The sequence below is a fragment of the Helianthus annuus genome, chromosome 4 (genome assembly GCF_002127325.2).
Source record: "Helianthus annuus cultivar XRQ/B chromosome 4, HanXRQr2.0-SUNRISE, whole genome shotgun sequence".
In the NCBI taxonomy this organism is placed as follows: domain Eukaryota; kingdom Viridiplantae; phylum Streptophyta; class Magnoliopsida; order Asterales; family Asteraceae; genus Helianthus; species Helianthus annuus.
In genome coordinates this window covers 189,860,301-189,875,720 of record NC_035436.2, presented here as the reverse complement: position 1 = coordinate 189,875,720, position 15,420 = coordinate 189,860,301, and the positions used below count along the sequence as shown (strand labels likewise).

At 45.5% G+C, this 15,420-nt stretch overlaps 1 protein-coding gene and 1 pseudogene across 1 annotated transcript; one reads left to right on the top strand and one right to left on the bottom strand.

The window, feature by feature from the left end:
- Positions 1-897: 897 nt before the first annotated feature.
- LOC110934055 lies at positions 898-4,597 on the top strand. The gene is made up of 3 exons (XM_022177249.1): positions 898-1,014; positions 1,097-1,819; positions 1,916-4,597. Exons 1-3 carry the CDS (start codon positions 898-900, stop codon positions 4,595-4,597), a joined length of 3,522 nt encoding a protein of 1,173 aa, XP_022032941.1.
- A 7,737-nt stretch (positions 4,598-12,334) lies between these two features.
- On the bottom strand, positions 12,335-13,868 carry LOC110937583 (annotated as a pseudogene).
- Between the last annotated feature and the right edge of the window lie 1,552 nt (positions 13,869-15,420).

The following is a 15,420-nucleotide window of genomic DNA, read 5'->3' as shown; positions in this document are numbered from 1 at the left end:
TGTCTGTTGAACAAGAGTATGGTTGTTAGGGTGTTTCCCGTTAAAACAATGTTATGGTATATTTGGTTTAAAACTTAATGGATGACTCTTGCATGTTTTTAATTCATATAGCTTTGTTATGATTAAGCTATGGTATTAAGAAGTCACACCAAATTAACCACGCTTCCGCAAAGCCAAGGTGTGACAGCTAGCCAAACCACAACTGGACCCATTTTCCAAACACCCACCAGGATAATCACCCAGATCACAAACGGAGCCACTTTCCAACCTCCACAGGGGGTAGTCCAGCAAATACCCCCATCCGGGCTGGTTCAAACACCCCCACCGATGCACACATCAAGCCATGGAGCTGGCCCCTCAGCTCCATCAGAACAGGCACAACTAAATTTATCTGCACTATTAGTGCTACCCGAAGGAAAAACTCTGGCTTCCTTGTACGCCGAGCAAATGGCATCTATAAACCTGGTTTACACACAACTGAGCGCGCAACAAGCCCTACTCCAAGCACATGCTAACCAATCGGCGTTCGCTACTCCACCACAACGGTCTCTGAGCACATATACGACTCAGCAGGTCAATGCGTGGACTTTACGCCCAGAAAAAGGACCTGCAGCAAACATTAGAAAGCCCAGCGCGCATGCCACGCGCGACACTTACGGTGAAACAGAAAGCAACTATGTGCAGCACTCCAACTTACAACGAAAGCCGATTCAAAGCCGCCTGGGCGCGTGCAATATGAACAATGAATGGGAAGACGAAGAGGAAGACCCAACGTACAAGGAAAGCACAGTGTTCAGCAGGTTACATCCAGAACACCCGTCATACAAGCCTGCTAAGCGCGCAGGGTACAACCCAAAGGCAGAGCATGATTATACCTTAAGCTAACGTCCAGACGACATGGCTGAAGATTCAAAATTCATCAGGGAGATTGCTACAGCCGCTATAGACAAAACCAAGCTGCCGCACAACGTTGGCAAATACAATGGCCTGACAGATCCAGATGACCACCTCCAGGTTTTCAAAGGCGCAGGAGCAACAGGTGGGTGGAACCTACCAACTTGGTGTCATCTGTTCGCATAAACGTTCGTGGGCGCAGCGCGCACCAGTAGGAAAAATTAAATCATGGATCGACTTCAGAGAGAAGTTCCTGGCACACTTCTCTCAACAGCGGAGACACGCCAGAGACCCAGCAGATTGTCTGAACATATGGCGTCGAGACCACGAAAGCGTGGAAGATTTTATCACAAGGTATAACAAGGAATGTCTGGAGATTGGAGACGTAGGTGGAAAGATGATGCGTGCGCACTTCATGAGGGCAGTCAAGTGTGATGATCTAATCAAGCGCGTGAAAGGAAGAGACGGAGGACCTAAAGATTGGGAAACCTTCATTGAGGCCGCCAAAACAATAGCGCAGACAGACAAACAGTTGACCGGTGACGACCACCGTCAACGCGCACATAACTCTAATGACCGACACGGCAGAAAAGGCAGAGGCCAGTCATGGAAGACTTCCAGTCACAGAGAAAGAAGCCCGCCAAGAGAAGATGCGCGACACACAATCAATCAGATAGCCCACCGAAAAGAAGTAAAAAGAGAAAACAGAGAGAAACAGTGGACGCCATTGACAAAGACCCCTTCAGAGGTCTTGGCCACTGAAAATCACCTATTCAAACCACCCCTGCAGATGCGCAACAAAAGGGGTCAAGATCCCAATCTCTACTGTGAATTCCATAAAGACACGGGTCAACTAACTGATGACTGCTTTAGCCTGAAGCAAGAAACTGAAAGGGCCCTGAGAGATGGAAAACTCACTCACCTGGTCAAAGGCGGAAAGCGCGACTACCGCCAAATCCAAAGACGAGAAGAAGGACCAGATAACAAAAAACTCAGGAAGTTGGAAACCCACATGGTTTAGGGAGGTCCACGAAGACCAAGGAAGAACTACAACAAGCGCGCACAAGATGATTCATGGCGCGAGAAGCAAGTTATTTTCCCAGTTGTTAAAGGAGGCCCGAGGGAAAAGCGACCGATAGTTATTCCAGGAGTGATTGGTCACTACCAGACAGACTACATCTTCATCGATCCGGGGAGCACCGCGGATATCATATATGAACAATGCGTCAATCAATTTGATCAGGAGGACAAGGCGCGTTTGGAGCCAGTTGACTACCCATTAACTGGTTTCTGCAACGAAGCCGTCTTTCCCCTGGGACAGATATCATTCCCGGTGTTACTTTCGGATGGAAGAAATTCAAGAACAGAAGAGGTCACATTCATGGTGCTACCCGCACACTTAAGACACGACATCCTCCTAGGAAGAGAATCCCAAGGAGACTTCAGTATGATATGCTCTGCACCACATTCAGCCGTTGGATTCCCAATGGAAACAGGCATCGCACTGATATACGCAAGCAAGGAAGTTTTAGCAACAGATGAAGTAAGGCCTGCAAAAGCAAGTAAACCAGCGCCACGCACAGAGGCAGAAAAATGGGTGTTGAACAGTGCTCACCCAGAGCAAACAGTTACCCTAGGACCGGCGATGTCCGATTTAACACGCGCAGCGCTCAAGAAGTTATTACGCGAGAACATGGACGTGTTTGCCTGGACACCAGCTGACATGGTTGGTGTTCCACGGCACATAGCAGAACACCGTTTAAACGTCTCAGAGGACGCAAAGCCAGTGGTACACGCCAAGCACCACCTTGGCGATATAAAGCACGACACCATGAAAGAGCAAGTACTGGAATTGCTGAATGCAGGCATCATTAGAGAAGTCAGATACCAAACATGGGTGGCAAGCCCAGTGATGGTAAAGAAGCGAAATGGCAGCTGGAGAATGTGTGTCGACTACAAAGACCTAAACAAGGCATGTCCGCGTGACTGCTACGCCTTACCAGACATAGACGAAAAAATTGATTCTCTGGCCACATTCAGATGGAAATGCTTCCTCGACTGCTACAAGGGATATCACCAGGTCCAAATGGCTGTCCAAGACGAGGACCAAACCGCATTCCGCACGCCGATAGGGCTGTACTGTTACACCAAGATGCCTTTCGGCTTAAAGAATACGGGCGCGACCTACCAAAGATTGATGAACGAAACGTTCAGCGATGCCATCGGCAAGTACATAGAAGTGTATATGGACGATTTGGTGATTATGAGCAAAGAAGAAGGCACGATGCTGGCTAACATCCAAAAGACTTTCAACACGCTGCGCAGCGTAAGTATCAAATTGAATCCGGCAAAGTGCTCATTCGGTATGGAAGAAGGGAAATTCTTAGGCTTCATCGTCACAAAAGACGGTTTCAAGGTGAATCCAGAAAAAGTCCAAGCAATTGAAAGGATGCCTTCCCCGTCAAATATCAAAGAAATGCAAAAATTAGCAGGACGTTTAGCTGCGCTCAATCGTTTCCTAGCTAATCACGCTGCAAAATCCTTTCCGTTCATCAAGACATTGCGCAACTGCATGAAGAAAAGCCAGTTTCAATGGACTCCAGAAGCAGAGAGTGCATTCCGCGAGATGAAGGATTGCCTCATCAAGTTGCCAACATTAACCGCACCAAACAAAGGAGAACCCTTGGTACTATATCTATCAGCTTCTGATAGGGCAGTTGGAGCAGTGTTACTTGTTGATCGTCAAGGTACTCAAACACCAGTCTACTATGTGTCACGAACCTTGACCGACCCAGAAACTCGATATGCCATCATGGAGAAACTAGTCCTCGCGCTGATTCATGCTTCAAGACGGCTGCGCAGGTACTTCGCCAACCACGTTATCCATGTGCTAACAAATTACAACATTGGCAACATCCTCGCAAGGCCAGAAATATCAGGAAGACTAGCCAAATGGGCGATAGAGCTAGGAGGTCACAATGTGGTTTTCAGACCACGACCATCAATCAAAGGCCAAGTCTTGGCAGACTTTATGACAGAAGTTCCAGATGACAAAGATCGAGAATGTAAAGCAATGGAAAAAGCTGAGAAAAAGCAAGTAGAAGAGCCATGGTTGTTATACACAGACGGCGCGTCTAACGAAGACGGAGTAGGTGCAGGGCTTAGGCTGGTAAGCCCCGACAAACATGAATTCACATATGCAATACGCCTGGATTTTAAAAGCACGAACAACGAAGCCGAGTATGAAGCTTTCTTGGCTGGCTTGCGATTGGCGATCAAAATGGGGGTCCGACACATCGAAGCGCATGTGGACTCCATGCTAGTAGCGGGGCAAATCAACGGCCAATACGAAGCCAAGGGGGATATAATGGCACTCTACCTCAGCGAAGCAAAAACGTTGCTACAAACCTTCTACTCCTACAAGGTGCACCACATAAACAGAAGCGAGAACAAGCCAGCAGACGCGCTTAGTAAACTCGCATCAACAAGTTTTCAACACCTAGCAAAGGATGTGCGCATAGAAGTTTTGAGCAACCCATCCGTTCCACTCAGAGAAGTAAGCGTCATCCAGACAGGGGCAACTTCTTGGATGACCCCAATAATCATGTACCTTCAGTCTGGGATTCTCCCGGAAAACAAAGCAGAGGCAAGAAAAATCCAATACAAGGCCGAGCACTATCAGATGGCCGACGGAATTTTATAAAGAAGGTCATACCTAGGCCCGTTGCTAAGATGCGTAGACGCCGAAGACGCAAACTACTTAATCCGGGAAGTTCATGAAGGAATTTGTGGTATTCATGCCGAACCTCGAATGGTGGTGGCAAAAGTGATGAACGCTGGGTACTACTAGCCCGGGATGCATTTAGACGCTGTAAAAGAGTTGAGGAAGTGTAGTGGATGCCAGAGACACGCGCCTAAGACCATGCACCCCAAAAATGAACTAGTACCAGTCACAACCGCATGGCCCTTTCAACAATGGGGCATAGACATGGTAGGTCCTTTCCCGGAAGCACCAGGGGCGGTCAAATTCATAATAGTCGCAGTCGACTATTTCACCAAGTGGGTAGAGGCGAAAGCACTCGCATCAACCACATCAACAGTCGTCAAGCGATTCATGGGAACAAATCATATGCTGTTTTGGCCTACCTCTCAGAATCATCACCGATAATGGAACTAACTTCGCAGCAGACGACCTCGAACGATGGTTCAAAGAACTACACATCGAACACACCTTCTCTTCGGTTGCGCACCCGCAAGGGAACGGTCAAGTACAGGCAGTCAACAAAAGTATCGTCGATGGTATCAAAGCAAGGCTAGGCGAGAAAAGAAGAGGCTGGGTAGATGAACTGCCCAGCATATTGTGGGCCCATAGGACAATGCCAAAGACAAGCAACGGTGAGACACCGTTCAGCTTAGTCTATGGGTCTGAAGCAGTCATACCAGCAGAAATCGGGCTACCGTCTCCACGAATGCTCTCCATGAATTTAATCAACAACGAAGAAGAAAGGAGGATCGATCTGGACCTCCTAGAAGAACGGAGAGAGATGGCAGCAATCAATGAGGCCAAGTACAAAACGAAGCTGGAAAAATATTACAACTCCAAAGTCCGAGTCTGCACTTTCAATCCAGGAGACTACGTCCTAAGAGACAATGAGGCTTCCAACGCAGAAAAGCCTGGAAAACTGGCACCCAAATGGGAAGGCCCATATGTCATCGATACAGTACTCGACAAGGGAGCTTACAAAATGCGCACCATCAACGACAAAGAGGTTCCACGAACCTGGAACGCTCAGCAACTTAGAAAGTGCTACATGTAAAACGATTATGTAATCGCAAAATCGCCAACACATTTACTATAATACAAGAAGTGTTTGGCTACTTTTATTTCATGCAAATTTCTTGTCACAACTGCATTTATTACTTTGGGCGTACACGAAAACATCAATGGCTCGACCATAGGAAACGTTGTAGACCTCCAAGGCTCGTCACAACCAAGTGCACAGCCGGGTCAGAAACACAACCAAAGCCTACAAAATGCCAAAACAAAACTTCGTGCCCACATAAACACGAAAATATCGATAGCAAGGTAATTAAACATTGCAATGCTCCCAAAGCTGAACACAGCCGGGCTCACACAATAACCTGCAACTCGATCACTTCGTAGTCACAAATCAACGTGCGCATAAGAACGACAGAATAAAACGTTGTAGTTAACACAACATCACCTGTCAGCGCCATCATTCATTCGTGACACCTAATCAAAGTAATTCCACATGCACATATTATGACGATAACAAAATTCGCATAAGCATAAAGACAACGCTAAAATATCCATCAACAGACGCGATCAAGTACTCACATGCATAACAGGTAAAACAAAATAAAAATTGTCTAAAACAAACCATCAACATTACAAGGCCACTCAAGGCCATACGCGGCTCACAGGCCAGAATCTACCAGTCAAGTATGGCTGGTACCAGCACCTCCTGCCGCACCCGCGTCTTCTCCAAGAGCTTTTTTAAGCAAAGCAACTCCATCCGGCTTCCGGGACAACTTCTGCGCAGCTCGAACGACAGCAAAGTCCAGGGTCGAAAACTCCTTGCGCTTAGCAGCATATGTGCCGTCACAATCTTCTTTATGCAACTCGAAATGGTAATCTTTCTCTTTATTGATAACCGCAGCTTTGCCCTCAGCATAACCAAACTTTCGACCACTATTGTAACCCGCCTGACCCAACTCGAACATATATGTGGCAAGTTCAGTTGAGTTTAAAATACGATCGGCAAGCTGCATAAAGCAAGGCAACTAAATAAAAGAAAAATCACAAAATTAAAAGAAGAAGAAAGAATGGGGCAAACACATAGGAAATTACCAAGGGTACACCACGAGAAAGCAACCATGTACTATCGGAGTGTGAAACTGCACAGCAGACGCCTCCTCGGCAAGGAGTTCAGAAGCTCGACACTCAGCAGTCTTCTCGTCAAGAAGGCGCTGTGCAGTTTCACACTCCGATACCTTCTGCTGCACAAGAACCTCCAACTTATCAATCCGGTCAACGTATTCTTTCTCTTTCTTCTCGGCCGCAAGGCGCGCCTGATGAGCTTCCTCAGCAAGTTCCGACGTTTCCCCAGACAACCGAACAATCGCTTCACGCTGATATTGCATCTCAGCATTGGTACGCTCACACGCGGTTTCCCAATCTTTTTGTTTTTGAACATTAACTTGTTTTTGTTCCTCAAGTTTCTGTTCAGCATCGGACACCCTCCACTGCAACCCTTTTGTCTCTGCATTAAACTTCTCCCTCTCCTCAGCAAACAACCTCTTTGCATTCTCAAAATCGGCAGTTTCTTCTCCCATCAGCCGCCATTCACGAAGAATTTCCTGAGAAGTAGCAAAGTAATTAACTCCGGCACGCACATGGTCGTCCAACAAAGCAAACCGATTACGGTTCTTCTGGAACATCCTTTCAGCGGGAGGAAGAGACATAGAAAAGAATTCATGACAGTTGTTCACATCATTCATCCTAGAACCCTAAGTAAGGTTCCAGCGAGGGGCGTGTGGCAAGTCGTCACATGCAGGGTTTTGGGTCCCCCAAGACTCGGGAGAGATATTTACAAACTGCGCGCCGCGAGCCGCACCGGAAGTAGCACCATCACCTCCAGAAGGGCGCTTAGTATATATGGTCTGGCGCGGGGTGGCCTCACTAGACTCCACCTCCATCTCGATGCCCTTACCCTTATCATCAACCCCCTCACCACCAGCACCTCCAGCATCACCACCACCTTCACCCACGTTTTCAATAACCCCTTCTCTTCCCTTCTTCCTCGCTTCAAGATCATCACGGGGAGGGGTCAAGCCAACCGTCATCGACGGAGGGGAAGCAGGGGGCGTGATCTGAGAAATATCCACCATCCGAGGCTTCTTGCCAGTTTTGACCACTGTCACAAAACAACAATCAAAAAACAACTCGAAGAAACACGAAAGGAGTATACAACTAAAAACCAATTACCAGCAGGAGGAGCAGACGCAACATATATCTCCTCCAGAAGATTCCCGCGACCCCCACTAAAAACACCCAGATCAATCTCAGATTCGGAAGGCGCGGGAGGAGCCTCCTTACGAAGTTTCGCCTTCTTGGAAGCAAGAAGAGCAGCGGATTGCTCATCAAGTTTGCGTTTATGATCCTCCAAGTCTTTTTTCCTCATATGCTCAGTTAAGGTAGCACTGTCATCCGGATCCGACTCTCGAGGTCTCTCATCAACTCCTAGACCAGACAACGTGTCAGAGACAACTACATAATCTAGACAAGGAAGAATAGAGGATCGCTTACGAGAAGAACCAGCAGCCTTGCTCTCCACCTTCTCCTCTTTCCTCTCAGACTTATCAGTTTTCGCCTTCTTCCTTGTTTCCAACTGTGCAGAAGGATCAACAGACACCTCTACATCATCACCAACGACCTCTTGAACAGGCTCGTCAACAGCAACATGCGCAACACCTGCACGCACGGAATGGGACGTTAGACCCTCAAGGGAATTACCAGAACTACTACTCGACAGGACAACAACTTCCTCTCGGGTAAGACCAACAAAATCATCCTCAGCATCTTCACCTAGGGCAACTGCAGCATACTTAGCAAAACTTTCGTCAGAGGGGTGCAAGAAACGACCACGAATTTGATCCAACCACGTTGGTTTTCCTTCTTCTTGAATCGCCTCAACCATGGCACCGGCAACCTTTGGATCCAAAACATTTATCAAGCTATATCCAACTGCAAATGACAAAGCTATAAGGGAACGCACAAATAAAAACATCAAGTTAATACAAAATCCTTTAAAAGGGTCACATACATTTGCCCTGGTGACTATAAACAGGTACACCCAAAGGATTCTTGGGTACCCACAGCAAACTCCTTCCCGCACCAACTAGAACCATTTCCTCCAACTGAGCAATAGCAGTCGCTTTGTGTGTTATCTTCTTGTACCATTCTTGAGAAGCATAATCCACCAGTACATCCACCCTCGGAATCCCCTCACTCACCAACCGGTAGTGCATATCTATAGGAATCACACCACGACGAATATAGAAAAATTTCTGTTTCCAGTCATGCAGGCTCTTTAGGGGGACAGAACAAACCGGAGATACACCCGACCGGGCAGTAAAAGAGTAGAAGCCACTCGTGTAAGTAACACTATAAAAAACGTTGAACATCTCGAACGTCGGCTCAACCCGGCAAGCTCTGCAAACATACTCAAAGTGAGTAATATGAGGGAGCCCAATCGCATTAATCCGAGAGATGTGCAGCCCATAGTTCCTCAAGACGGCGGCAATGAACTTGGTAATAGGCAGCCTAAAGCTACCCTCCCGAAAAAAGGCAGCATACAGAGGCATGTAACCGGGAGGAGCGTCCACGGCGGTGGAACCAGCAGTAGGGTACTGAGCCCCCCACTCAGGGAGGAAACCCATACCTCGAACAAGGTTCTGAAACCCCTCTTCCTTCCATCCAATAACGGCTTGGTCAGGACCAGGAGGAACCCTCCCCTTGTGTTTCCTCTTCTTGTGGGATGGATTTGTACCAGACATGATATAGATAAAGAGAAGTCGGAAGTAAGAGCTCAAGCAAAATATTCAAACAAAGGAAAATGAACATAGAAGATAGAAGAAAGGCACACTTCAAATTTGAAAAAGTGGAGAGAAAGAAGTAACCGCCTCCTATTTATACCCATCGCATTTAATGCGATGGGTAGTGGACCGTCAGAATACAGGAAAAGCAAGCAATAAGGGAGTAACACGTCAGAAGAGAGAGAAGACGCCACCTCTTTTTTCGGGAAGCATGGGTAACAGGGCCTGCTGACGTGACAGAAAGTAACTAAAAAGGCGCCTGTTCGTCTCCGATAAGACAGGGATGTCAGATAGTTACATCAAACTCCTCCCCAAAACTACTAAACTTCCACCAGAAGGAAACAATAAGGGGCCAAAACCCATGCGCCATGCGTCCATTTGGCTCACTTTTTATAAGGAGCCAAAACCCATGCGCCATGCGTCCATTTGGCTCAATTTTTATAAAAGGCCAAAACCCATGCGCCATGCGTCCATTTGGCTCAATTTTTATAAAAGGCCAAAACCCATGCGCCATGCGTCCATTCGGCTCAGTTTTTATAAAAGGCCAAAACCCATGCGCCATGCGTCCATTTGGCTCACTTTTTATAAAAGGCCAAAACCCATGCGCCATGCGTCCATTTGGCTCAATTTTTATAAAAGGCCAAAACCCATGCGCCATGCGTCCATTTGGCTCACTTTTTATAAGGAGCCAAAACCCATGCGCCATGCGTTCATTTGGCTCACCTTTTAGCAAGGAGCCAAGACCCACGCGCCACGCGTTCATTTGGCTCATTTTTACAAAGTACCAAGACCCGTGCGCGGCGCGCCTGTTCGGCTCAAATCTCTCTTTCAAATCACAAAACTCCACGCGCCATAAAAACCACTACTCTTATAAGTCCAGAATCCCTCCTAGACGATCAACTCAACTAGAAGGCACACTGGACTGGGGGGACTTGAAGAGGTATGGTCCCAATTCCCTGCCTACATGGCAGGGACCACACCACTTTTGAGCATACATGGCAACCACATCAGCAAAGCAATCCAGAAGCTTCTAGAAGCTTCTGGAAGACTTGCAGGTGGCACCAAAGATGCTCTACCAGACAAAAAGGACAACACGTGTCACCACTCGCAGAAGGCCACATAGGCCTGCGACAAATCAGGGGGCAGAGCTGACAACACCGGTACGAGGTCTCCAGCATGGGCAAATGAAAGAATGCCACGTGTATCACTACACCTGCCGTGACAGAGCAGACCAAGAGGATATTCCCCTTGGTCGGACAGCTGGCACGCGCCCACAGCTGGCACAGCTGCTCCTCCTTTCCTCACCCTCCGGCTATAAATAGGACCCTTCATCATTCAGGTTCAGGATCTTTACTCTCTTCACTCACTATATACATACACTACTTTATTCTCTCAGAATAGTACTTATTCTCACGCTGGAGCCTGGTTAAGAGGGGAAACCCCCATCTTCCCCTCTTAACGAGACTAACGGCTTGTTGTTTTGCAGGATTCAAGCTATTGTTATGAGTCAAGAAAGAGGTTGAACCCACAGAAGAAATAACCCCACAGATTAACCCTAGTGTTAACCTGTGTTTCATCACCATGCTAGCTGGCTGCCTCCCATTCGCTCACCCCGCCACGTCAAGCGAACTTTTCAAATTTTGAATTTTAAATTCAAACGGTTTGGGGAAAACCAAACCGCCACCCGGGTCTCCCAACATCCCCTATATATTGTAACCCCCAACCCACTGGTTCCCCCCATCCCACGAACCCAACCCCACCGGCTACCCACTTCTCTCGAACCCGCTAATCCACTGGTCCCCCCATCCTACGAACCCATCCCACGAACCCGCTATGGCATCCTGGACCCATGAAGAAGAAATGACACTCGTCACTAGCGTCGTTGATGCTATGAAGGGGAGGCCACCGGGCCAAACAAAATATTGGCCGGAAGCATTTGCGGCCTACCGACATAACGTCGGTAACGACCGCCACAACCTCAACGCGTGCCAACATAAATGGCGCGAGTTGCGGCCCAAGCTCGAGCGTTTCAAGGCTTACTACAAAGCCGTTTCGAGCGGCGAGTTAAGCCACGAGGACCGGGTGGCGGTGGCGAACATAGAGTTTCGAGGCAAGGAGCGAAAGGCGTTCGACAAGATCGACCTTTTTGAAATTTATTTAACGCTCTAGGTTTGTTATTTTGTAATTTTTAGAAATTATGTAATTTTTAGGATTATGTAATTTTTAAAATTTTAATGAAGTTCTAAGTTTTTTTTTTTTTTTATAAATGTTGTGTGATTTTTTATAAATTTTTTGTTTTTTTTAAATCTTCTGCCACGCGGTGCACTCAACCTAAGCCCAACTCACGCCCCGTCATACCCTGCGGACACGTAACCAGACGGTGGAGGAGCTCCCATTCCACGTGTCAACAAACGCCTCAACCCAAACCCCACCATACCAACGGCCTTAACGATAATGTTAAAGTTTGTAAGTTTTTGGAGCTTTGGTCTTATCGGATAAGCGTTAATGTGCAACGAAAACGGGATAAAACATAGGTATTAGGTTGAGATTATGTAGAGATAAGGATTATCGAAAGAAATATGAGCTAAAACGAAGAGATCAACCGATTTCGGAGTTGCCGGATAATCGCCGTTGAATCCGGACGAGATAAGGAGAGATGGTCTGATGATCTTCTTTTGTTACTTTTGGACTTTTACATCTTTAGTCCTTGAGGTTTTAAACTATTTAAACTTGTTTTTTTTTTTCCTATTTAGTACTTAACTTTATAAAAAAACACCCGTGTGTCCACGTAGTTTAACATTAATTAATAATGCTTACATAATAGCACCGTTCAACTTGAGTCATCACAAAATAGATTATTGCAAAAGACAAAAATATTTAACATTATTGTGTACATGCTTGATAAACTAAAGGCTTAACTTATTCTTGTTTTTCAACATAGAAGCCAATTTATCTAAGGTTTTCGTAGAGCACCCATCTTTGCTAATGACATTGGCAGCTGCATCTTTAAGATCTCGAATTCGACTCCTAATCGCTTTCCCTTCTTCTCCCTCCAATAAACTGTTCACAACCCTCGCGATCTCTACCCGACTGATGATGCCATTTTCACCAACGTTGGGCCTTAACGCCACTTTTATACCCTCAGTTAAAGATACTGCGTTCATCTTTTGTTCCGCATAAAGCGGCCAAGCAATCACCGGTACACCATGTACTACAGTCTCGAGGATCGAGTTCCAACAACAGTGGGTCAAAAACCCACCGGTTGAACTGTGACTTAGAATCTGGGCTTGTGGGGCCCATGAAGAAACCACAAACCCATTACCTTTGGTTCTTTCCAAGAACCCGTTTGGTAAAAAACCAAGAGGGTCCTTATGACCATGCGAATTAAAGTAAGTCGCGTTCGCTTGATCACTCGGGCTTCTAACCACCCATATGAACCTTTGCTCACTCAACTCCAAACCCATGGCTAACTCATTAAGCTGATTAGAAGATAGGGTTCCACCGCTCCCAAAAGATATGTACAAAACAGAACCACATGGCTGACCATCTAACCACTTCAAACACCCTGACCCATCTACATCACTACTCGAACCGGTTTGTATCAACGGCCCAACCGGATAAATCTTGGGCTTGCCCGGTTCAGCCTCTAGTAAAGCTTTGAAAGCTCCACCCTCCAACTCCTTGAAGCTATTAACCGCTATACCCTCAGCCATCATATACCTCTTTGCATTATGAAGCACCCATTTGTATGCATCATTCTTCCTATCTTGAACCGGGTCAAGCAGGTCTTGTCCCCGAACCGGTAGGCAGCCAGGGATCTGAACCGGTTCAGGCAAGTCCCTATACTCACATGACGTCATTTGATCAAGTTTAGGCAAATAAAGAAAAAAAGATAAACCCATAGCAGTTGATGGAAAGAACGCATAAGGTGAAACACCAAATTCAATAGCAACATCAAATGCATCAGTGCCAAAAAGATCAATAAACAAAGCCACCATGTTGTTATCAGCAACTAATGACTTGAACACTTCACGAAGCTAGTCGAGAGAGCGCGTAACCATGAGGCTGATTCGGGTCTCCATTTGGGTGTCTTGTGGTAGATCATCAAAATTTACCGGTGGAAGAATGATATGGTTGAGGCCCATGGGGAGTGAATCAAGAAAAGCTTTTTGTGAGATGGATAAAGGCCCATCATTTGGGATGATGAAAGTTGCTGAGATGTTGTGGTTGTTCTTTAACCTCTTGGCAAATTCAACCAAAGGGATCAAGTGTCCCATTCCTGGGCTTGGTACAATGGCTATATGGGGTGCTCTTTCCATTCTAGAGAGAGAAATAGATACAAATATATATATGTGTATATATAGAGAGAGAGATGGAAGTTTTGAGATCAATGAGCTTCTATACTGAAATATATAGCCAATTAAGGTTGAGGGTGTTTTGTACTTTGTACAAGGAAGGAGGGATGCAGGTGAGACCAATAATTATTAATGCATTATAATAGTACAAATCATTGACGTAAGTTATTAATATACTTAATATATTTGCCATGTATTAGGGGTGAGATAAATAAGGCTTGAACTATTAGGTTTTGGTTTTGATTTCCACAAAGAGTATTTTTCTTAGGCCATCTGGTATACTCTAACATCCATTGGTGTTAATCCTAGTTGGCATCTGTTAACACTTGTTAAACCGCTTCTGAAGGGTGTTAAGAGGTGTTAAAAACTTCACATGTTAAGATGTCAACTAGGAGAGAGAGGGAGATAATCAAGCATTGCAAAATTTGTACACACACAACAACATGCTATATATGTATTTTAATTAATTTTAAGAGGAGTTAATGGGGTTAAACCATTTTCTTGGTGTGTGGTGAAGGTGAAAGAGGGTCAAGTAGGTGATGTGGTGCCTACATGTAGTTAAGGGCGTGAAAATATACCCAATAGCCTTAGATTTATTGTATTTTATCGTGAATTGGTGTATAGACATTATTGTCTACTGAAGATATAGGATCTCAATTATTTGATTATTATCTTTGTTTTCTTTGATTGATCTACTTCCATATTTAGAGGAACTATTTACGGGATGTAGTTAGTGGCCATCCCTATTTATTCCATTGTAATTCCTTTTAATAATATACAGAAAAGAAAACTGAGATCTTCCCTTCCTTCTTGTAAATTCCATTATGGCATCAGAGCAGGTTTCTCAAACCTAGCTCTAGCCGATCTTATTCAAGAAGGATGACAGGAGACGATAACCAAAACAAAACCAAGGATGGGGAAGGATCTAGCGGTGGGATAACACACGACTCACCCTATTACCTTCATCCATCCGACTACCCCAAACAAATACACGTAAATGAAGTTCTTACCGACAGCAACTTCGCCGATTGGAGTCAAGAGATGACAAACTTTCTATTTGCAAAAAATAAAATAGAGTTTGTGGATGGGACGATCAAGAAACCGGAGAAAACTTCCAAGGACTACATGCCAGGGGCGGACCTAATGTAGGTTGGGGCGTAGCACGGGCTACGGCTCAACTTTTTCCGGTAGTGTAAATTTTTTTTTTTTAATTTTTATACTAAGGACACCCCTCAACAAGTACTAGGACACCCCTGAAAAAAAAATTACAAACTGAAATCAAGCCCAAATAATACTGATTATATTAGCCCAATAAAACAAATGATAGCCCAATAGTAATTAGCCCAAATAACCAAATAATAACCCAATAGTGTATTCGATTGTTGTGCTAATTGTGATTGTGAGTTGTGAGTATTCTTTATTTGTTTTCTTCTTGAGTTCTTGAATTGTTTAATTTCGATCTAAAAATTAAAAATAAACCTAGCCCAATCTAATATCTAAAAACTTATTGCCAATATTAATTCATAAAGCCTAGCCCAAATGTGATATGCTC